The 25,183-nt window shown below is 38.2% G+C and overlaps 1 protein-coding gene and 1 pseudogene across 7 annotated transcripts in view; both read left to right on the top strand.

Annotated features, from left to right (window-relative positions):
- Positions 1-25,183, top strand: part of AKT3 (AKT serine/threonine kinase 3) — a 370,924-nt gene that overhangs the window by 228,266 nt on the left and 117,475 nt on the right. For all 7 annotated transcript variants that reach the window (XM_063613541.1, XM_055235064.2, XM_055235066.2 and 4 more), the window contains one exon: positions 592-723. In XM_063613541.1, coding sequence (XP_063469611.1) covers positions 592-723 — 132 coding nt within the window. The remainder of the gene's footprint in view (positions 1-591; positions 724-25,183) is intronic.
- Positions 1,771-25,182, top strand: LOC129458785 (fatty acid-binding protein, brain-like; annotated as a pseudogene).

The following is a 25,183-nucleotide window of genomic DNA, read 5'->3' as shown; positions in this document are numbered from 1 at the left end:
GAGCTCCCTGCCTTGCTGTTCTGAATTGCATAATGTACTCTCTCAGGAATAACAACTGCTTTCTTTGATTTATTTTAACTGAAGTATACGAGGTTCTCAACATTTCTTATAAATATATCCTATATCTCTGTCTTTCTTGGATTTTATCTTTATTTTGCTAGAGTAAATTCTCAGATAGCTCCTTCCAAAGCACTGCTTTTTTAGGCATATTTGGAAATGTTTGTGTGGAACATTTTTGATTATCACATTTTCTGGGGGTAGCAGCACTACTAAATCCTTGAAAACTTGAGTCCTTAAAAATGAGTGAAAATAATTTTTTTCCTCCTTTGCCCTTTTACATAACTGATAATTTGGCTGAGGAATTCTAGGTTCAAAATCATTTTCTCCAACATCTGAGAACTGCTTAAATTATTTTCAGCATCCATGGTTGCTAATGAGACAGCCAATGCCAGTCTGATTCTTTTTCATTTAAATGTGCTTATAAATTGGTAAATTTTGTTTTTGAGTGGATATTGCAAACACATACATATATGCTAACAAATAAATTGCATCAAATACTTCATATTATATTTTTTAATTTGTATTTTTCAGACAATGAATGATTTTGACTATTTGAAACTACTAGGTAAAGGCACTTTTGGGAAAGTTATTTTGGTTCGAGAGAAGGCAAGCGGAAAATATTATGCTATGAAGATTCTGAAGAAAGAAGTCATTATTGCAAAGGTAACTGATTATTAAAGTTGATTACTAAATTTTTGTTTGCAGTGTGCATGTGTTTGTGGGCTCATGAATTTACATGCTAATGTATGCAAATTCCATTAAACAACCAAAATATGGTTGTAGACTACTGTTACAGTAATTTTTGTGTATTAATATTTGTGATTTTAAAAGTTTTCAGACATTCATAATATATGTGTATTATATACTAAAGCTATTCTTTTAAGGAAATAGAAATGTTTATGTTTGCGTGTTTGGGAGAATGTTTTGTGATCTATATCATAATTATACTAGGATTGCTTTTTAATAATTTCCCCTATTGTTCTGAATTTCTTATTAAGATTGACTACTGTAGATGATTTTTACTCATAAATTCTAAAGCTTATATAACATTGAATGGAAAAACATCCTAAATAGATTTGAAAATACTAGAATGGTGAAATTAAAATAAATTATTTTATGAAGACTTACTTCCTACCCCCATACCTTTATTCAGCTTAGACCTTTTTAAATAAATAACATGTTAATGATGTCAGTTCTCACTCAGAGTTCTGAGTGAAATCCCAATTCCCTCAGGAGATATACTTTACAAATCGTCCGTGCTTTATGTCTTACTTAATTCAACAAATGACATAAATTACTGTTATACTTTGTGGACTACTTTAACTTCCAGTTATTTGCTACTATAGTTTCCTCATCTGGAGTGTATTGCCCCTTACACTTTGTGAAACTTTGTTTCCCTGTCTTTGTACATTTGTTTTGATTTCAACTCCTTTAAAAGTCAGTGCCCCGGCCGGGCGCGGTGGCTCACGCTTGTAATCCCAGCACTTTGGGAGGCCGAGGCGGGCGGATCACGAGGTCAGGAGATCGAGACCACGGTGAAACCCCGTCTCTACTGAAAATACAAAAAAATTAGCCGGGCGTGGTGGCGGGCGCCTGTAGTCCCAGCTACTCGGAGAGGCTGAGACAGGAGAATGGCGTGAACCCGGGAGGCGGAGCTTGCAGTGAGCCGAGATTGCGCCACTGCACTCCAGCCTGGGCGACAGAGCGAGACTCTGTCTCAAAAAAAAAAAAAAAAAAAAAAAAAAAAAAAAAAAAAAAAAAAAAAAAAAAAAAAAAGTCAGTGCCCCTACTGGAAAGAACATTGGCTTTGGAATCATACACACCTAGGTTCACATCTCACCTAATAGTCTTTAACAACCAGTACTTTTTAAAGCAGTGCTTTGGGGGAAGTAATGCTGTCTTAGGGGCATTTGGAAATGTTTATGGGGGGGCACATATTTGCTTATCACAGTAACTGAGGAGAAGGGATACTTCTGACAGTTACCAGGTAGAAGCCAAATGTGCTAAATATCTTGCAATGCGTTGGGCAGCCAATCAGAGCCTTAGTTTTTTTCATTTAAATTGGTATAATAAAACCTCTGGACAGGAATATTTTGAGGATTAGGATATGTAAGGTATTTAGCATCCTAGCTGGCACTTATTATTAATTAAGCTGATATTTTCTGGGTGGTGGTATAACGTCAGGTAGGTTTTGCTGCTTAGTAAGTGATCCAACTTTTTATGCCTTTATTTTCTTATCTACAGAGTGGGGCTAATAGTAGTACCTGGCTCGTATGGTTATTTTCAGGGTTAAATGAATAGATAAATATAATAGTACATGCCATCAGTATTAAATAAACTTAACAAATTACAAATCAAATGAAATTAAAATATGCTATTGTTATAAATATTTGCTGTAATTATTATTACTACCTACTGTGTATTACTACTACCTACTGTGTATCAAGCATCAGTAAATATCTATTCCGTTCTGTTTTTTCTTTTATATACTAGCCTCACTTGTATCCCATTATTTAATTTCTATTCATCAGACTGGGGAATATCCTATTAGACACTGTCTTACCTCACTACTTACACTTTTCTGAGTAACCGTACAGAACTGGGTATATTTCACAAATGATAGACGATTCTGATTGATGTGGTGCCTTGCTGCTTTCTCCCAACAAATCTATTTATCATTTCTTGAAAGAAAATATGCTCATTTATAGCAAGATGATTAACACTATGAAGATTTGGGGTGTGACAAGACCTGGGGTTTGGTTCCTTCTGTGCCCTTCTCAGAGCAACATATCAGAGAAGAAATGATGTTGATGTCTTTTTACTGGTGATGTTAACTTTGATTGCTTGACTACAGTGGTGTCTACTGTGTTTCTTCACTTTAAAGTTGCTATTTTTCCATTCATAACTAATCAGTATCTTAGAGGAAATACTCTGAGACTATATAAATAACCTATTTTCTTAAACTTTTATGTACTAATTTTAACATCCATATCAGTGGATTTTGCCTATAATAATTATTACTGTTGTGTTCTAATGGTGATTTTCTCTTTCCTTCATTCCTTATACATTTATTCTTAGTCAATTAAGCTAAGGGTTTATCAATTTTGTTAATCTTTTCAAAGAACCAACTTTTGACTTTGTTGACTTTTCTCTGTTTTATCTGTCTTTGCTTTAATCTTTATTTTTTTTTCCTAGTGCTTGCTTTGGGTTAATTTACTTTTTTCCTAGTTCCTTAAGTTATAAAGTTAGATTGTTGATTTGCGATCCCTCTTTTTTAGTATAAGCATTTATGGCTTTAAATTTCTCCCTTAGCACTGCTTTTGTGGCATCCCATAAATTTTAGTCTGTCCTGTTTTTGTTTTCATTCATCTCAAAGTATTTCTAATTTCCTGTGTCATCGATTGTGTCTGTTGTTTAATTTCTACAAATTTGGGAATTTTCTTTTTTTCTTTATATTATTCTAACTTCATGTTGTAGTTGGAGAAGATACTTTGTATTTGTCTTTTAAAGTTTATTGAGACTTAATTTGTAATCCAGCATATGGTCTGTCCTGGAGAATGTCCCCTGTGCACTTGAAAAGACTGTAGATTCTGTTGTTAGGTAGAGTGTTTTGTGTATATTTAATAGAGCATTTTGTATATATGTCTTAGATTTAGTTGCTTTATTGAGTTGTTGAAGTCTTCTATTGCTTTACTTATTTCTGTCTGGTTGTTGTATTCCGTATTGAGATTGTAGGGTGTTGAAATCTCCAACTATTATTGTAAAATGGTCATTGCTTTCTACAGTTCTTTCCATTTTTGCCTCATATATTTTGATGGTCTTGTTATTAGGTATGTAAGTGTTTATAATTGTTATATATTGCTGTATTAACTCTTTTATTAATAATATCTTTTTTTTTTTGTCTTTTCTGGCCTTTTCATTTAATGTCTATTTTGTCTGATATTAGTATAGCCACCCCTTTTCTCTTTTGGTTACTATGGTAGTGCCCCCTTTAGCTGCAGTTTTGCTTTTCATGGTTTGAGTTATCCCCAATCAACCACAGCCTAAATATAGATGAGTATAGTAAAATAAGATATTTTGAGAGAGAGACCAGATGCATCACAATAACTTTTATCACAATATATTGTTATAATTTTTCTGTTTTATTATTGTTAATTAATAGTAACTGTTAATCTACTTTTAATATCCATTTATAAAGGATGTGCCTAATTTACAAATTAAACTTTATCATAGGTAGTATGTGTAGGAAAAAAACATGGTACATGCAGTTGGCTCTCTGTATTCCACATCCATGGATTCAACCAATGTGGATTTAAAATACTCAATAATACAACAATAAAAATAATAAAAATTTAAAAACCAATGTAATGTAGCAGCTATTTACATAACATTTACATTATATCTGATATTATAACTAATCTAGAGATGATTTAAAGTATATGGGGAGATGTGCATAGATTATATGCAAATACTATGCTATTTGATATGAACGGGAGCATCTGTGGATTTTGTTATCTGCAGGGGGATTTTGAAACCAGTTCTCCATGGATATCAAGGAATGACTTTATAGAGTTTGGTACTATCCATGGTTTTAGGCATGTACCGGGGTCTTGAAACATATCCTCCACTGATAAGGGGAACTGCTGTATTTTCATGGAATTTTTTTTTTCTCTTTCACTTTTACCTTGTTTGTGGCTTTTGGAGACAGCAGGGAGTTGGATCATGCTTTTTGTTTGTTTAATCGACTTTCCCAATCTCTTTGTTTTGATTGGAGAGTTTAATCCGTTTACATTTAAAGTGAGTCCTGATAAGGACTTACTTCTGTCCTTTTGCTATTTATTTTCTATATGCCTCATTGCTTTTTGTCCCTCTTCTACATAAATGCCTTCTTTTGTGTTTAATTGATTTTTTAGTGAAACATTTTAATTCTCTTCTCATTTCCTGTTGTGTATATTCTATAGCTATTTTCTTTGTATAGATTATATTTAATATCCTGAAGTTATAGTACTATAATTTGAATTTATACCACCTTAACTTTAATAACCCTCAAAAACTCTACTTCTTTACAATTCTGTCCTTACTCCTTTCAATTGTTGGTGTCTTTAAATTGCATCTTTATGCATTGTGTGTCCAAAAACGAGACTACTAATTTTTTATTGCATGAGTCTCTTTAATTATGTAGAAAACAAAAAGTGGTATTACAACACAAACTTACAGTAATACTAGCTTATATAATTTTTTATGTATTTAGCTTTACCAGATCTTTAATTCTTCATCTGACTTTAAGTGACTGTCTAATGTCCTTATATTTAAACCTGAAGGGACTCGCTATAGCTTTTCTTGTATGACAGGTCCAGTGCTAATAAACTCCCTCAGTTTCTGTTTACCTAGAAGTGTCTTGATACCTCCCTCATTTTTGAAAGATAGTTTTGCTGGATTCTTGCTTTACTTTTTTTTTTCTTCAGCACTTTGAATGTATCAACCAATTGCCTTCTGGCCTTCAATGTTTCTTATGAGAAATCTTCGATAATCTTATTAGGGTTCCCTTGTATTTGATGATAAGCAAGCAAAACAGACTCATTGCTGATATGGAAAAAGTTCGAGTGGTCTTGATAGAAGATCAAACCAGCTGCAACATTCCCTTAAGCCAAAGACTAATCCAGAGCAAGGCCTTAGTTCTTCCAGTTCTGTGAAGGGTGAGAGAGATAGGAAGCTGCAGAAGAACAGTTGGAAGCTAGGAAAGGTTGGTGTATGAGGTTTAAGGAAAGACACCATCTCTATAGCCTAAAAGTGCAATGTGAAACCACAAGTGCTGACACAGAAGCTGCAGCAAGTTATCCAGATATCTAGCTAAATAATTGCTGAAGATGACTACGTGAAACCACACATTTTCCTTGTAGATGAACCTAGAACTTTCTTAGAAAGGAGAAGTCAGTGCCTGGCTTTAAAGCTTCCAAGGGCAGATTGACTGTCTCAGTTTTGGCTATGCAGTTGGTGACTTTAAGTTGAAGCCATTGCTCTTTTACCATTTCAAAAATCCTAGGGCCCTTAAGAATTATGGTAACTCTACACTGCCTCTTCTCTATCAGTAAAGCAACAAAGCTTGGATGACAAGCACATCTGCTTACAGTATGTTTTACTGAATATTTTAGGCCGACTGTGGAGACCTGCTTGGAAAAAAAGATTCTTTTTTAAATATTACTGCTCATTGACAATGCACCAGATACACAAAAGCTCTGATGGAGATATACAAGGAGATGAATGTTGTTTTCATGCCTGCTAACCCAGCGTGAGTTGTGCAGCTCATTATCAACATCCATTCTGCAGCCCATTAGTTCAACTTTCAAGTCTTATTATTTAAGAAATACATTTTGTAATAGATAGTAATTACTGCCATAGATAGTAATTCCTCTGCTGATCTGAGGAAACTTAATTGAAAACCTGGGAAGGATTCACCATTCTAGATGCCTTGAAAAACATTCAGGCTTCATGGAAGGAGGTCAGAATATCAACATTAATAGGAGTTTGTAAGAAGTTGATTCCAATCTTCATGGATGAGTTTGAAGGGTTCAAGACTCCAGTGGAGGAAGTAACTGCAGATGTGGTAGAAATAGCAAGAGAACTAGAATTAGTAGTGGAGCCTGAAGATAGGACTAAATTTTATCAGGCCCATGATAAAACATGAACAAATGAGGATTTGCTTCTTATGGATGAGCAAAGAAACTGGTTTCTTGAGGTAGAATCTACTCTTTGAGAAGATGCCATGAACGTCGCTGAAATAACAGCAAAGGATTTAGAAAATTACATAAACTTAGTTGATAAAGCAGTGGCAGGTTGTGAAAGGATTGACTCTAATTGTGAAGAAAGTTGTGCTGTGGGTAAGCAGCATGGCATGTGAAAGAGAAACCTTTCTTGGAAGAAAAAGCCAATATGGCAAATTTCATTGTTTCCTCATTTTAAGAAATTGCCACGCCGGGCATGGTGGCTCATGCCTGTAATCCCAGCACTTTGGGAGGCCAAAGCAGGCAGATCACTTGAGGTCAGGAGTTCAAGACCAGCCTGGCCAACATGGTGAAACCCTGTCTCTACTAAAAATACAAAAATTAGCTGGATGTGATGGCAGGTTCCTGTAATCCCAGCTACTTGGGAGGCTAAGGCATGAGAGTTGCTTGAATGCCAAGATCATGCCACTCTACTCCAGCCTGGGTGACAGAGCAAGACTTCGTCTCAAAAAAAAAAAAAGGAAAGAAAAAAGAAATTGCCACGGCAGCCACTCTCACCTTTGGCAACTGCCACCCTGATCACTCAGCAGCCATCAACATCAAGACAAGACCTTCTGCCAGCAAAAAGATAATGACTTGCTGACAGCTCAGTTGACCCTTAGCCTTTTTTGGCAGTCAAGTATTTTTAAATTAAGGTATGTACATTTCTTTAGATATAGTGCTGTTACACACTTAATAGACTACAGTATAGTGTAGTGTAAACATAACTTTTATATGCGCTGGGACACCACAAAGTTAGTGTGACTCATTTTAGTGCAATACTTTTGTTGCAGTGGTCTGGAATGAAACCTGAAGTATGCCTGTATGGAAAAAAAAAAAAAAAAGAGGCTATTTGGTTGAGACATGAAACGTTGTTTCTTGAGAAGCCCAGGTCTATTGATGTAGAGTAACCTTTCCTTCATTTCAAGTCTGACCATACTATTTGATTGTCCCATGAATAATATTCATTTACTTATACCATTGCAAACACCAAATTGGTGTTCAGTTTTTAGAATTTATCAATAGACAAAGTACTGAAGACTTAAGTATAGTTACAGAACAGACTGAAAATGTTATAAACCCTGTCAGTGTAAAAGAAATGGTATAGTTGATGGACGTCAGCTGAAAGCATGTTATAGTTTAAAAAAAAAAAAAAGCAAGAATGAATTGGAGGCCAGAGACAGAGGGTGATGGAGTCACCAGGGTTGCAAAGGCAGAGGTTGATGGAGCCACCGTGGACCTAGAGGACAGAAATACAAATTACTGAGGATTAGTTACAGACCTTGAAATCGAATTTCCCTTGCTGGGTTTAGAACTTGCTTGGAATCAGTGACGTTTTTATTTCTTCCAATTTCTCCCTTTCTGAGTGGGAATATCTATCCTAGGCCATTGTATTTTGGAAGCAGATAACTTGTTTTCTAGTGTGAGAGGTCCACAGATTTAGAGGAATTTTGCCCCAGGGTGGATTATGTACAGAGTCTCATCGATTCCTGATTTGGGTTATAACACTTGGGACTTTTGAGCTGATGATATTTAAATGAGATTTTGGACTTAGACTTGATACTGTATTGGTTGAGACTTTTGGGGATATTGGGATGGGGTGAATGTTAGGATGGAATGAACTATAGTGGGTTGAGTGGTGGCCCCTAAAATAATATGTTCACATCACCTATTACTCTTGCTTTATTTGGAAAAAGGGTGTATGCATATATAGTTATGCAGATAAAATTAAGAATCTTAAGTAGATCATCCTTGATTATCTGGGAGGGAACTAAATCTAATGAGAAGCATTCTTATTGGTGTGATTCGGATAGAGATTTCACTTACACAGAGGAGAAGGTGATATAAAGGTGGCAGAGGTTGGACTGATCAGCTTCAAGCCAGGGAATGTTAAGGACTGCCAGCAGCTTCTAGAAACTAAGAGAAAAGCATGGAATGGATTCTTCTTCAGAGCCTCTGGAGGGATCATGTCTCTGCCAGTCTTGATTTTGTACTTCTGGTCTTCAGAACTATGAGAAATTTTTTGTGTTTTTTTTTTTTGTTGTTGTTTTGTTTTGTTTTGTTTTTGAAATGGAGTTTCACTCTTACTGCCCAGGCTGGAGTTCAGTGGCACGATCTCGGCTCACCGCAGCCTCTGCCTCTGGGTTCAAGGGATTCTGCTGCCTCAGGCTCCTGAGTAGCTGGGATTATAGGCATGTGCCACCAGGCACAGCTAATTTTATATTTTTAGTAGAGACGAGGTTTCTCCATGTTGGTCAGGCTGATCTCAAACTCCCGACCTCAGGTCATCTGCCCACCTTGGCCTCCCAAAGTGCTGAGATTACAGGTGTGAGCCACCACGCATGGCCAATTTTTTGTTGTTTTAAGCCATCAAGTTTTGATGGTATTTTGTTATAGATGCCACAGGAAATGAATACAGTCAGGTCCCCAGAAATGTGAACTTTTCCACCTTTGGAAGGGATATCTGAATCAGATTGCCTGCAGCAATAGTAGTCTACTAAGTGCCTCTTCCTCAGTCCATTCCTATTCTTTCAGGGTTGAATTACGTGGTTACAGAGCTAGAGGACTCTTGACTACTAGGCAGTGCAGCTGCATTCACTGTCATCTCCACATGGCGTGAAGGCACAGTCCATCCCATTAGGCCCTTAGGAGTTCTGGAATAATGGTTTAAAAGTCTAATTAGAGTTTCTTGCTTAGAGATCATTCCTGCTTTGGGCATTGACAGTTGTCTTGCCGCTCCCAGGACCACTGCTTTATGTAAGAAAAAGGAAAATTGAGGTGATGTAGCTAAGAATTGTACAGTGATAACATCATGCTCCTCCACTCCCTCTCCCCCATGTCCAGGAAAGTGGAGGAATCTATGGAGCGGGGACCTTCCTTTAGCCTCCTAAGGTTGAGTGTGAGCATTCATTTGTGAAGCGTACATTTGTTTAGCCAACAAATGTTTCTATTTCCCATTCCAGTTCTCTATCAGCTTGTTACTCTGAGGATGGTATCTGACATGATATGTCTATTTGTTACAGTAACCTCTTTGCTTGTTTTTGGATAGTATGGGCTACAAAGTACGTCCTTTGGTCTGAAGACATGTAACTTGGTGGGGGTGCAGTACCTCTGTTCCAGTCATCTTACGGTATTTTGAGCTTTTGTATCTGCCATTGGGTATGCAAAGCCCAATCCACCGTAAATGTCTTTTTCCAAGAATGACCATTTATAGCCTCCTGGGGATAGTGGCAGTAGCTCAGGGTAGTGTACTCGTCAACTATGTATGGGAGTGGGGGGACTTTTTTCTGGGGAATATATACCAGTCATCTGCAGTCTCTTTCTCCCTTTCTGGCAGACAGGATGGCTCTTTCTGGAATTTTGTGCATCAGAGGGTACAAGAGGAATACATCAATGGCCAGCCCATCTCTGTCTGCATTACTGCATATCTCCCATATCTTTTTTAAAAAAATTTTTAAATTTATTTTTGGAGACAGAGTCTCACTCAGTCGCCCAGGCTGTAGTGCAGTGGCGTGATCTCAGCTCACTGCAAGCTCCACCTCCCGGGTTCACGCCATTCTCCTGCCTCAGCCTCCCGAGTAGCTGGGACTACAGGTGCCTGCCACCACGCCCAGCTAATTTTTTATATTTTTAGTAGAGACAGGGTTTCACCGTGTTAGCCAGGATGGTCTCCATCTCCTGACCTCATGATCCACCCGCCTTGGCCTTCCAAAGAGCTGGGATTACAGACATGAGCCACCGCGCCTGGCCAATATCTCCCCTATCTACTCATTTTGGGGACCCAGATAGCCACCTCAGACAAGCATGCTGGGACATCCACTTGCTGGTTCCAATCATCTCCTGATCCTGAAGGAAGTTCTTTTGATGACCATCAACATGTCCTACTTTAATTCACCTCTTAAATTCCCATAAGGATTCTCATAAGCCATGCCTCATTAATAATCCATCCATTTATTATTTATTTTATTTACTTATTTATTTTTGAGATGGAGTTTTGCTCTTGTTGCCCAGGCTGGAATGCAATGGTGCAAACTCAGCTCACTGCAACCTCCACCTCCCAGGTTCAAGAGATTCTCCTGCTTCAGCCTCCCAAGTCGCTGAGATTACAGGCATTCGCCAACACACCTGGCTAACTTTTTGTATTTAGTAGAGACGGGGTTTCACCATGTTGGTCAGGCTGGTCTCAAACTCGGCCTCCCAAAGTGCTGGGATTACAGGCGTGAGCCGCCATGCCTGGCACATCCATTTAATAGTCAAGTTTTTCACTGCCTATCAGCCTGACCATATGGCCAGGCAAATGGCCACAGCCCATTCATGGGTGTACATCCACACATCAGGGTTATGTTTGTTTAGTTCATCCATCATTGCAAGGAAAACAGTGTACAATTGAGCCCTTTGAGCTGATTTGTTGTTCTTCAATCAGTTTCACATCAGTCAGTCATAGTGTGACAGCCTTCCAAACAGGATGCTGGCTGATCACCTTTGAACTGCCATCATCTGTAAAACAAGCCACTTTTTGGTGGTCAGTGAGAGCTCTTTGTAAGACACTAACAGTTGAAAAGTAGGATGTGGCAATAGGATCTGGTAGTTTCACAGATGGTTCCAAAGTTGGTCTGGAAGGAAAGAAGAGGCCAAGCGTGATGACTCATGGCTGTAGTGTCAACACTTCGGGAGGCCAAGGCAGGAGAATCACATAAGTCCAGGAGTTCAGACTCAGACTCAGCCTGGGCAACATAGCGAGACCCCCATCTCTACAAAAAATAAAAAATTAGCTAGGTGTGGTGGCATGCCCCTGGTGATACTAGCTACTCAGTTGGCTGAGATGTGGGATTGCCTGAGCCTGGGAGGTCAAGGCTGCAGTGAGTTGTGATTGCCCCCACTGTATTCAGCCTGGGTGACACAAAGTGAGACCCTGACTCAAAAAAAAAAAGTTTTCTTCTGTTGAATATGGTAAATGTCTTCTTGCATTCCTCAGCACATTCCTGTTAAGCCATTTTCATTTTGTTATTGGTACTCGTTAGAGTGTTTCTCTGACATTACCCAAGACATGGGTATTTTAGGCTTTAGGTTTTAGGATTATGTTATGTCCTTTAGTCATAAAGACAGTTTCAATTAATGCCCAGGAGCAAACCAATAATCGTCTCTCTAATGATGTGTTCTATACTTTCTTATCTGGCCCATGGTCCCAGTGGTTGCTGCTGGACAGCATTCATGGGCTTTTTCCATAAGCTCCAGTCTGTTTAAGTATGAGTTGCAGATACTTCTAAAATCATATCTGAGTGTATATCGTAAGGACCCAAAGGCATTAATTGAGCCACTGCAACTTAGATAATAGCCTGCTGTTGTTTAGGTTTCCATTCATATGTGTCCTTTCAGGTAGTTTTACAGATTGGATTTAGCACTAGTCCCCAGATACAGAATTTTTCTTCTGCAAAACTCAAGCAAACCAGGTGCAGTGAATGCTTCTTGTTTACTTTCATGGTTATGTAATAAGAGCAATTTAATTTTAGTTGCCTGTAGAATGTTATGGGTGGTTCCTGCCCAGGTTATTCATAAGAATTTCACAGTTTGGTTAGACCCTGGGGTATTTGCTGGATTTATCCCCTAGCCTGTGGTATTCCTGTGAGCCACCACTATTTTCAAGTCAGCCCTAGCTTGTTCTTAGGTTTCTGATACCATCATAATGTCATCAATGTAGTATATTATTGTATTCTGGACCTGTATCAAGTCAAAATCTCAAAATCCCTTTGAAACAAATAATGGTAAGCTGATGAATGCAGATAAACCTGCAGCAGTGCAGTAAGCGTAAATTGAGATCATTCCCACTAGAAGGCAAAGTGCAGTTGTTTTTTTCCTGAGATTGGAACCAAGAAAAAAGTATTTTCAAGATCAATCAGTATGTCTCTCTCTCTCTCTCTTTTAAATTGAAACAGCGTCTCACTGTGTTGTCCAGGCTAGTCTCGAACTCCTGGACTCAAGTGATCCTCCTGCCTTGGCCTCCCGAAGTGCTGGGATTACAGATGTGAGCCACTATGTCTGGCTGAGTATGTCTCTTTTAGATTGTTGTATTTTGAGAACTTCTGAAACCATGTCAGAGACTGCTGATGCTGTAGATGACACTACATTATTCAAGTCTCGATTATCTGTTGTGAGTTTTCATGAGTCATTCACCTTTTTCACGCATGACACAGAGAATTTGTTGGTAACAGCACTCCAGTGTCAAACATGTCATTAATTCATGTGGTAAATCTCTTTTGGTCCACCACGATACTGTTTCAAATTAACAACCTATGTGAGTTGAGGAAGTTGCATAGATTCTCATTTAGCATGTTCTGACTGAAGGGAAAACTAACGAGCTTTCTGCAGTATAGTAGCTGAAGTTTTCCCTGGTCAGACATAATATCCTTCCTCAAAACATATTCAGGTAATGTGGATGCAAGTACTTCACATGACTCATTCAAACATACTAATTTTCATCCAAATTTTATTTAATCCTATCAACCATTTCATCCTCATATCCTGTCTTTCTAGTTATTGCCCCTGCTAGGATTTTACCAATAGGTTTTGGAATCAGAGGCACTGAATTCTATGTCAGGAACCCCTGGAAGGTTTCTTTTTTTACCTTCTATTGTACATACAGGTGTGCATATGGCCTTCAGTCCCTACTAGGAGATTAGTTAAAAAAAAAAAGCCCTGGTTCTGTGTCAGTCCTCATCCTGATTAATTTGGTAGCCCATCACCTCTGATGATTTGAACTGAGGTTCTTCATTGTCATTTTTGCCTCCCAGCTTGGTGCATTCCTTGAAATTAGGGTACATAGAGTGTGTTTGTTTAGGGCCCTTCAGTGTTGGGGGACTAAGAGGACCTCCCATTGGTAAACCTAACTTCTGATAGTGCAACATTAAGACCTTTGTGTTAACATCAGTGTCCATTTTATTCATCCCATCTCTTAGTAACTTTAAAACTTCATCCTGCTTGGGACTTCCTTGACTATCTGTTTTGTCTTTACCCATTCACTTGTGATTCAGTCTTATTTTCTTAGCATCTGTAAGACCCATATTAAGAAGCTGAGACAACAAATCTGACACATTTCTTGGACCATTGATAGATTTTGCAGCAGTTATATCACGTGCCTGCCTAGAGGGGCCCTTTTAGTCACAGTATTTACCATGATTTAAAGGGCATATTAAGGATGAACAAACATCTGATGACCATGAAGTTAATCCAGCATGGTTTGCATATACAGCTTATCAGCTATGTCATCTATGGAGTGCCACTTGGCATTTAAAGGAGGGGAAGGACCATTTCCCTTTTCAGGGTAAACAAATTTTACAGTGGCTTTTACCCAGTCCACCAGACTAGCTGTCCCTTTAGGAACAATCTGTTGTGTGTTTGGATCATGTACAACCATCTATGATTGTTCAGTAATAAAGTTCCTGCATCAACCCGAAGCAGACTTCTTCATTCTGCAACATTCAGAATCAAAGATAATGCTCCCAAGTTAGTCACTCTCACAATCTATTTTCTTAAATGTTTTTCAGGAACCTGATGAATACCAGTTCACGAGGCAAGAAAACTCCTTCGCACATAACCCCTGCTTCCAGTAGTATCTTGGTTTTGTCACCCACCATTTGGACAATGTTCCTGGTGGCCAAAGGCCGTAGAAATACTGTCTGTTTTTTTCAGCATAATTTTCCATTGGGTTGTATCCTGGAGGCTAACAGCCATAGCTCAGGCTAACTGAAATCCGAGCTTTTTGAGCATCAGGATTTCCTTAACACTCTCTTTTACTTTCATTTTAGCCGTTTCAAAATACAGCAGACTGGGCCAGGCGCAGTGGCTCACATTTGTAATCCCAGTACATTGGCAGGCCAAGACGGGCAGACCACTCGAGGCCAGGAGTTGGAGACCAGCCAGGCCAACATGATGAAACCCTGTCTCTACTAAAAATACAAAAAATTAGCTTGGCTTGGTGGCATGTGCCTATAATCCCAGCTACTTGAGGGGCTGAGGCAGGAGAATCACTGGAACCCAGGAGGCAGAGATTGCAGTGATCCGAGATCATGCCACTGTGCTCCAGCCTGGGAGACAGAGCGAGACTCCCTCTCAAAAAAATAAATAAATAAAAGAACAGACTGCAGTGGCAATAAGACCAGAAGCTCCTCACTTCTGTCTCTAAAGTGGGGAAAGGGCAAGGATGGAGGAGGCTTTCTGTAATACCTGGAAGCTGACCGACAGAACTTTGATGAGTACATGAAGGCTCTAGGCATGGGCTTTGTCACTAGGCAGGTGGGAAATGTGAACAAACCAACAGTGATTATCAGTCAAGAAGGAGACAAAAGGTGGTGATCAGGATTCAAACTATGTTCAAGAACACAGAGGTTAGTTTCCATCTGGGAGAAGAGTTTGATGAAACCACTACAGATGACAGAAACTGCAAGTTTGTTGTTAGTCTGGATAGAGACAAACTCATTCACATATAGAAATGGGATGACAAAGAAACATATTTTATAAGAGAAATTAAGTATGGTGAAATGGTTATGACTTACTTTTGGTGATGATGTGGTTGCCGTTCACTATAAGAAGGCATAAAAATGTTCATGGTCTAGGGCTGGAAGAGCTCTTTAGTTTTCCTCTTTACTCAAGTCTCAGTGCTATCCTGCTGTTACAGTATGGTTGATTAAGTGCTTATTCTTGGTGTGGAGGTAGAAAATGGTGATTTAAGAGTTTGTTATTCCAAGCAGTTAGCCTAATTTTAACCTGGAAGTTTATCATATTTTATAATTAAATTTTTGTCTTAAAAAAAGTGGATACATTTTATAATTTCCTTTGAAATGCAAATCAAATTGGAATAAAAATCTTACATGTAGGGAAAAAAGTACAAGTTACCAGTGGATTGTGTATTTAGCTTGTTTCTCATCATTTTGTATTTCTTTATGTATCCAGTGATCTAAGTCCTTGAGATTTTGGTCTGTCATTTCTAAATTCCATTGACAACTTCTATATGTAGTAACTTAGCACAGTACAGCTGCCGTCTCATGCCATTGGTGACCGTATACCCATTTAGGCATCAGAGTTTGTCATTGTCTGCCCTGTCATTCTTCCTTTTTCGAAACAATGTTTTTGCCATGCTTTAATAAGTGCTACTTATGATGCCAACTGTGTCAGCTGTCCCTAAGACCACTCTCAGGCTCAGTGAGTCATGACTCACAAGACTCAGAAAAGACTCATGGTTATTGTTTATGATAGTGAAAAGGTACAGATTAAAATCAGCAAAGGGAAAATCACATGGAGCAAAATCCTGGAGAAACCAAGTGCAAGCCTTAAGGTATCTTCTTCCAGTGGAGTCACATGGATGATGTAGTGAAGTCAAGGATCTCCAGAGAGACAGACACAATCGGATACATACATATACGAGAGAGAATTCTCTGGGAAATTGGCTCATGTGATTATGGAGGCTGAAAATTCCCAAGACAGGCCATCTGGAAGCTGGAGACCTTGGGATGCTGGTAACGTATCTCAGTCCAAGTTCCCTGGGAAGCTGATGGTATAATTCTTAGTCTGAGGCTAAGGGCCGGGAACCTGGGTTTTGGTGGAAAACTAGGGAGTTGCTGGTATAAATCCTGGAGTCCAAATGTCAGAGAGCCTAGAGTTCTGATGTCCAAGGACAGGAGAAGATGACTGTCCTAGTTCCAGAAGAGTGCCTTTTCTTTGCTTTTTTGGGTCCTTTTTGGGCTCCTAGTTGATTGGATGGTGTCTGCTCACATTGTGGGTGAATATCTTTCACTCAGCAAATTCACATTCCAGTCTTCTCTGGAAACACAGACACAGCTATTAGTAATGCTTTACCAGTTCTCTAGGTATTCCTTAATCCAGTCAAGTTGACACATAAAATTAACCATCACAGAGGCACTTAATTCTCCCAGCTGTGAAGTGTTGTCAACTAAAGAAGCTTACCTGAGCCTTGGTGTCCAGGGTTTTTATTGGAAGTCAGTCACATAGGCAAGCAGTACCTGCATGACTGCCCTGAGATGCTCAGATTCCAACCTCTCAGAGCAAAATCAGGCACGAAGTATTAATCATGCATCCTGTTGTTTGCATAAACTATCTAGTCAAACTGGTACCATGTGGCCCAAGATCTCCAGCATACAAAAATACTCTGACCAGGCAGAATATTTCAGAGGCTCAGAATTCATTTCCCGAGTTGGCCAAGGGCCAATTCTGAAGACTGACATTTTGGGAATGTGTAGAGTTTGAGCAACCCAGGCCTGATGTGTTACCCTTTTTCTGCACATAAGTCCATTAAAATAACCCAATGCATTTGCTTGATTACTGGCATCTCTTTTTCCTTGGACTCTTAAGTTCTTACTGGTGGATCTTAACCAAAATCTCTTAACGTGATCAGCCAGTTACTTTCTTCTCTTCCTTCATATTCTTTTGAACCTCTGTATTAAACATTGCATCAATGATTGTGGTTTATTGTAGGAAGCAGATAATGGTTTGATCTGCTGTACCTTCATCAACTGTCATTGTTCTATTGGGAGTATGATTTCATTGATTTATGTTCTAGAGTTATTTCATGCAGTTCGTGTAGCTTCTATTCTTCAGCAGCATGTACCAAGGTTATTCATTATTTACTAGTTCATTCACTCATTTCACTAAATATATGTCGAACACCTAATTATTTGCTAGGTACTGCTGTAGGCACTGGGACCATTTGAATGAATAAAACTGACAAACTCCTCTCCTTTGGGAAATTGTATTCAAGTCAGGAATTAGAGAATAAATAATACACATAATAAGTAAACCAAAGAGTATGTAAGAAACTAATCCATACTACAGAGAAAAGTGGAGTAGGGAAATAAGGAATAATGATGGTAGTGATTTTTGGGACTTAATGCAGTTTTAAATAGCATGATTATGGAACCTCACTGAAAGGTGAAATTTCAGCAAGCATTTGAAGGAGATCAGGAAGCAAGTCCTTTAGATATTTTGAAGGAAGAATGTTCCAGCAAGGGGAAATAGCAATTGAGAAGGCCCTGAGGAGGGAGCTTACTTAGCACATTCTGACACATTCTTTGAATAGCTAGGAGTCTGGCATGGTATGGAACAAGAATGGTGTAGGATTGTTTGTAAGGATATTGGCTTTTACCGTGAATGAAGTGGGAAGCCTTTGGAAATTTTTCTGCCGTGTAGTTACACAATCTAGTTTTCAGTATCACTTTGGCTGCAGTGTTGACAATAGACTGTGGATTGGAAGCAGATAGTTTGCTAATTGCAGCAGTAATCTAGATAATTGATGATAGTGGCTTGTACTAGGGTAGTAGCAATGGAGGTAGTGATGATAATGAGACCCTGGGTGTATTTTGATGAAGAACCAACAGGATTGCTTGACAGATTGAATGTAGAGTATGAGTGGGAAAAAAAAGGAGTTGGAGATCATTGTTAAGATGTTTGGTCTAAGCAACTGAAAGCATGGTGTTGCCACTCACTACAGTGAAGTTGACTGCAGGAGAAACTTTTCGAGGGGAGGTTTGGAATTAGGTTTTAGACATGTCAAATTTGCTATTTTTGTTAAATACTCCAGTTTATGTCATTGATTATACATCCATGCCAAATAGGCATTTCTTAAGTTTAGGAAAGAAATCTAGATTTGAGGTATAAATTTGGAAGTCTGTCAGCATAAATCCTGTATTAGAGCCATAGTCTGAATGAGTTCACCAAAGGAAGAATGTACCCAGTGAAGACAATTCTGAGGACTGAGTCCTGGAGATGCTTACAGAATAAGGGTTTCAGAGCAAAGGAAGCAGCAAATGAGACTGAGGAAAGACAATCACTGAAGAGGAGGAAAATGAAGAGATTAGATGTCCTGGGACCCAAAAGAAGAACATGTTTTCAGGAGGAAGGAGTGTGACCAAATGTGTTAAATGTTATGTTTATGGCTTCTCTTCTGAGTAGGAAGTAAGATCGCATTTTGAAAGTGTGAACAAGTGAGGTTGAGATAAAGAGAGACAAATAAATGAAAAGCTCCTGTACTTAGAAGTCAGCACAAACCTGGGTTCTAGTCTTAGCTTAGTAGCTTGACTAGGTAAGGGTTAGTGTGTACATTCAGGTATACCTACCAGGCAAGGAAGAAGGCTTGGGAAAGATTTGAAACAACCATCCTGAGAAATTGAAGATTGACCTAAGTAGCGAGGGATGAAAGAGGCCTCAGAAGATTCAACTGAGATTGGAGGCAGAGTCCAATGGTGTTAGTCAATATGTTTGTGTAAATTTATCTTTAGATGTGAAATATAGACTTAAGAGGGTAGAGATGAACTTGTCCCAGTACTGTGAATGAGAGAGGCAGAAGAAAGACTGGAGTCCAAAGTGATTATAACATGATGGAAGTCAAAGGAGTTCATGTAGCCCTCCATCTAAAGAATATTTGGAACAGGAGCATCAAGAACAAAGTATCAAACACAATACTCGAGAAAGGTGCAATAATGTTTGTAGTTAACAGAGAACAATGGTGCTTTCATCTTCTCCATCAAGGTGAGAAATCTTCAAAAAAAGAAATAGAAATCAAGGAACAGAAGACAGTCTGACAGTTGGAGAATGGAAGAAGTATTAGAAGTCATTTTCTGGGCCAGTGCTCAAGTTTTCAAGAAACAAAAGTTAGAACCCAAAAGAGAGGTGACATCTCTCCTCTGGCAGGAAAAAAAAAAGTATAGATTGCTAACATATGGCTTGTTGAGACAGTGGAAAAGTAAATAATAATCACTGATAATCATTGTAGTTTAATTTGTAAAAGTGTGTCATATCACTAATCATCAGGGAAATGCAAATCAAAACCACAATGTGATATCATCTGTATTAGTTCATTCTCACACTGATATAAAGAACTGCCCAAGACTGGGTAATTCATAAAGAAAAGAGGTTTAATTGGCTCAGAGTTCTGCATGGCTGGGGAGGCTTCAGGAAGCGTACAGTCATGGTGGAAGGGGGGAGGCATGTCTTGTGTGGTGTCAGGCGAAGAAAGAGCGATTGTGTGAAGAAGGAACTGTCAGACACTTAGAAAACCATCAGATCTCCTGAGAATTTACTCACTATCACAAGAACAGCATGGGGGACACTGCCCCCCGATCCAGTCACCTCCCAGCACGTCTCTCCCTTGACATGTAGGGATTATGGGGATTACAGTTCAAGATGAGACTTGGGTGGGGACCTAACCATATCATCATCTCACCCCAGTTACAATGACTTTATCAAAAAAACAAAAAAATCACAGATGCTAAAGGAAACTCTCCTATGCTATTGGTGGGAATGTAAATCAGTATAGCCACTATAGAAAACCATATGAAAGTTCCTCAAAAACTAAAAATAGAAGTACCATATATATATCCAAAACAAAGGAAATCATCATATCGAGGAGACATCTACACCCTTAGGTTTATTGCAGCACTATTCACAACAGCCAAAATATGTAATCAACCTAAGTGCCCATCAGTGAATGAAAGGATAAATGCGATATACATATAGAGTGGAATACTATTTAGCCGTAAAAAGAATGAAATCATGTCATTTGCAGCAACATTGATGGAAATGGAACTTCTTATGTTAAGTGAAATAAGCCAGGCACAGAAAGACAAATATTGCACACTTTTGTTCTTATGTGGGAGCTAAAAAACGGGATTGCATCAAGATAGACAGTAGATTGGTTGTTCCTAGAGGCTGGGAATGGTAGGGGGATGGGGAGATGAAGTTGATTAATAGGTATAGAAGTACAGTTGTAATAAGACCTAGTGTTAGATAGTTCAGTAGGGTGACTATAATTAACAACCATCTACTGTGTATTTTAAAATAGCTGGAAGAGAAGAATTTGAATGTCTCTAGCATAAAGAAAAGTTAAAGGTTGGAGGTGATGAATATCCCCATTACCCTGATTTGCTCATTACACATATGGAATGTGTCAAAACAACACATGTACCCTGAAAATGTATACAACTGTTATGTATCCAAAAAAATGTGCCAAAGTAACATTTCTCTACCCTCTTCCTCCCGTTTCCCCCACCTGATTCATGTCTTCCTCTAGGTCTCATTTATAGCTCTGGGTGGATGAAGGAAATGGTTTAGACAGAATGTATTTTGATTTCAACTAGACTTGTGGTCAATTTGGAGAAAATAATGTGAGCAGAGTACCTAGTGAAGTAGATAGTAGGTTGTTTGAAGATGGGAGGCAGTTTTGTGCAGTAGAAATGACCTTTACTATTGAACTTAGATGTGGGATCAGTTGGTGCAGGGATTAAAGGAGATAACACTCGTTGTGTTCTTGATAATTAAGGGTAGAAATTTTCTTTTTCTCCTCTTGTTTGCCCTCTCCTACACCTCATTCCCTCAAATAACCTAACTACCACAAAACATTGAGAGGGTCAAATGAAAGGAGAACTTTAGATCATGTGTAGTAGAGGGTGAATGATAAATTGGAGAGGATTGGGAAAATAAAATATTAAAAGGAAGACTATTCCTCTGCCTCAAGAAATAAAATCCCATTCCCCCTAATGCATCTTTCTATGAAAGAAATTAGATTTAAAAGTTCATTATTTACTATTGTACCATGGATAAATATATGTAAATTTGTATTTCAAAGCTTTTCCATGAAAAAATATATTGTATACTCAAGCATTTCTAGAACTCTTTATAATTATGATTAACAAATGGATTTTTAAAAAGGCATCACATTGTTTTAGTCACTGTTTTACTACTGTTATTTTTAACTTTTTGTTTTGACATGTTGCTTTTAACTGTAATTAAAAATTATTGGCATCTGTGTTTACTTTTTAGCTTGCGCATACCTTATCTTCATAGCAGAAACTAATTAGTATGTGAAATACAGTACCGTTAAATATGCATTAATGGGAAGAAATTCTAATCTGATCAACTGTAAAATATGTTAGAAAATACATTTTCCTATGTACATGGTGTTCATTCCAGTTCTATTCTCATAACAAATACCATTTTTGTTTTTGCCTCCATACGTCTTTTACTTGGTTCCTTGGATGTGGTCAGATTACAAATTTAGGGAGTAGAAAAGTCTTCCCTCATGAAAGTTACTAATTGATTTAGAAAAATAACTATTATGTGTGATAAGCCTGATTTAACAAAATACAGTGTAATACCCCACTGAAAATTTTCAGAGCACTAGAATATCTTTTCTATTTCCAAATAAATTTCATATATACTTTTCTTTAGTCTTTTCCTAATTTATTGACCCAGATCACTTAACATCTTAAACCATAACAGGTAAATGTTATCTTCTGTGAATTTCTTTCTGAACTGCCTATAAAAGTGTCTGTCATTCACTCTCATGTTGGAGGCATGTAACTTTTATGTTATCACTGTTAACTTTATATCTCAGAACTATCACCTTTTTCTTGTTCCTGCTGCCACCATAGTAGTCCAAGCCATCCTCACTTCTCTCTTGGGGTACTGTAACACTTTCCTAATTGATCCTTCTTAGAAGAACATGAGTTTCTCTGTGTCCCACACCATCACAATAGCCAACTTACACTCTTCCAATGGCATTGGTTTTCCCTTACAGCCCAATTGACAATAGTGGATAACCTCCACTGTTTCCTTAATATCACTTATCAGAAGGAGTAATTATTTAAGTTGGATAACTTACTTCTTTGTGTTTTCCTCTAGCCTATGAACTTGGTGAGCAATGGGATCTTATCTTTTTTATTAAGTTACTTTATACCAGCACTGTTCTTAGCAATTAGTGAGTGCACATCAGCAGTGTTGTTTTTTAAGTGAATGGACTTGGTTCAGTATATCACAAAATAGCCACTTGTATAATGCTTAATTATGTATTTCATATTCCCTCCGTTATGCTCATTAACTGTAGTATCCCCTTCTCTGGTTTTTCCCACTAACACTGATCACCATGTAAGTAGAATTCCCGTTAATACTGATCACCATGTAAGTAGAATTCCCATTAATACTGATCACCATGTAAGTAGAATTAAAGCTCCATGAGAGCAGAGAATTTTGTCTATCTGTTCAGTGTCCTGTCTCTGATGTGCAGACGAATACCCAGAAGATGCTTGTTGCATGTGTTGAAGGAGTCGGTGGGTGGATGGATGGATGGATGGATGGATGAACTCTTGCACACTTGACATCTTGGAATTCTTTCCTGTGATACACAATTCAGTTCAATAGACATTTATTAAGTATCTGCTATATGCTTACCATTATGTTAGGCACAGTGTATATGGAGATCAGTAAGTTCTGGTGTCATTTCTGCTTCTGATTTATTTTGTTTTACAATGTTTGCTATTCTAATTAACTTAGGAACTGTAGTACAATATGACAGTGGCTTTCAAATTGATCACTTAAAACTGACTCCTATAAAACAAGTAAGACTGAGATGATTTCATGTTTATACTTTCCTTCACTTGTTGTTAATTATACTTTCTGTTCAGACACAACTGATCTGACCTTCGAATGGTTGTGGGATCTTAGCTTCTTTGATTAATCTAGTTATCATTATCTTTTGAGTTTAAGGTCAAATATTTTTATAAAGATAACAAATATAATGTGGTGTCCTGATGTTTTGCTTTTCATGTCTTTCTTATATCTAATTTTGATTTTCTGACAGTGTTAAGAAATTGATTTAGCAAGGGCTTTAAGATCTTGCCCTAGGCCGGGCGCGGTGGCTCACGCTTGTAATCCCAGCACTTTGGGAGGCCGAGGCGGGCGGATCACGAGGTCAGGAGATCGAGACCACGGTGAAACCCCGTCTCTACTAAAAATACAAAAAGTTAGCCGGGCGTGGTGGCGGGCGCCTGTAGTCCCAGCTACTCGGAGAGGCTGAGGCAGGAGAATGGCGTGAACCCAGGAGGCGGAGCTTGCAGTGAGCCGAGATTGCGCCACTGCACTCCAGCCTGGGCGACAGAGGGAGACTCCGTCTCAAAAAAAAAAAAAAAAAAAAAAAAAAAAAAAAGATCTTGCCAGAAGTGAAGAACAGAGATGCTGTGTTAGTTTCAGCAGTTGTCTTCCTTTCGTTTCTTCTTTAAGATAGTGTTACTTTTGAAATATGAAACATTATCTCCAGTTCTCCATATGTTGAAGAAAACACTAGTTTGCTTTTGATATCAATATGAGATTTATGCCCAAAGTTGGGGAAAACATTCTTAGCTTATTTTTGGTTTGAAATATACTTACATTTTCAATGATCACCTACAGTAGGAGAGTTGTGAGCTTTTTTTTTTTAAAGAAGCACATTAAACCTGTACTCTCTGGAGCTAAGCTATGAGGACGAAAAAGCATAAGAAGGATACATGGACTTTGGGGAGTTGGGGGAAAGGGTGGGAGCAGGGTGAGGGATAAAAGACTACACATTGGGTACAGCGTATGCTTCTCAGGTGATGGGTGCACCAAAATCTCAGAAATCACCACTAAAGAACTTATTCATGTAACCAAACACCACCTGTTCCCAAAAACCTATTGAAATAAAAAAAATGTGTAACACCCATGCCCCCAACCAAAGGAAAAAAAACAACCTGTAGTCTCTGCTACTTGGGAGTCTGAAGCAGGAGGATTCCTTTATCCTCAGGAATTTGAGCTCAGCCTGGGCAACATAGCAAGACCCTATCTCTCAAAAAATAAATAAGGAAGCACATAAGGCTGGGCATGGTGCCTCACATCTATAATCCCAGCTATTCAGGAGGCTGAGGCAGGAGGAATGCTTGAGTCCAGGAGTTCAAGGTTACAGTGAGCTGTGATTGTACCACTGTACTCCATCCTGGGTAACAGAGCAAGAACTTGTCTCTAAAAAATAAGAAGCAAATTAAAAAGCCACAAGCAGAAAGGTATATATTTTTATACTCTGTTCCTTTCTATTTCTAAAATGTGTAATTTAGAACTAAATATTGCATGGGTATTCTGTGTTCTAATAACTAATTTATTTAAAGTAGGAGACTTTTAAATTCTTTGATATTTATTGTGAAATGTATCCTTTCATCCCCCTGAATAAAATGTATTACAAACATGGAGATACTAAATTACCTCATGCTGAAATATTAGTTGATAAATCATTCCTTTTAAGGAGAAAAGCTCAATATTTAATTTTCTGTGTCTCTGATAATTTTCTGGCTGATTTTTTGTATCATTATTGATATACTTTGATTAAGTATGAGTGAATTTATATGAACTTATACAGTCTGAATTAAATCATTAATATGAGTTTTTTGTATTTTGGTGGAGAGAATGCTGAGTGGTAAAGGAAGCATGCCACTGTGTTTTAAAATCCTTTTCGATCTCTGGGCTTAACCAATTTTAGAGAAATAGTGAAATTATTATTATCAGTGCTCAAAACATAT

The sequence above is a fragment of the Symphalangus syndactylus genome, chromosome 19 (genome assembly GCF_028878055.3).
Source record: "Symphalangus syndactylus isolate Jambi chromosome 19, NHGRI_mSymSyn1-v2.1_pri, whole genome shotgun sequence".
In the NCBI taxonomy this organism is placed as follows: Eukaryota; Metazoa; Chordata; class Mammalia; order Primates; family Hylobatidae; genus Symphalangus; species Symphalangus syndactylus.
Note: the sequence above shows the minus strand (reverse complement) of the source record. Positions and strands in the feature narration are given on the sequence as shown.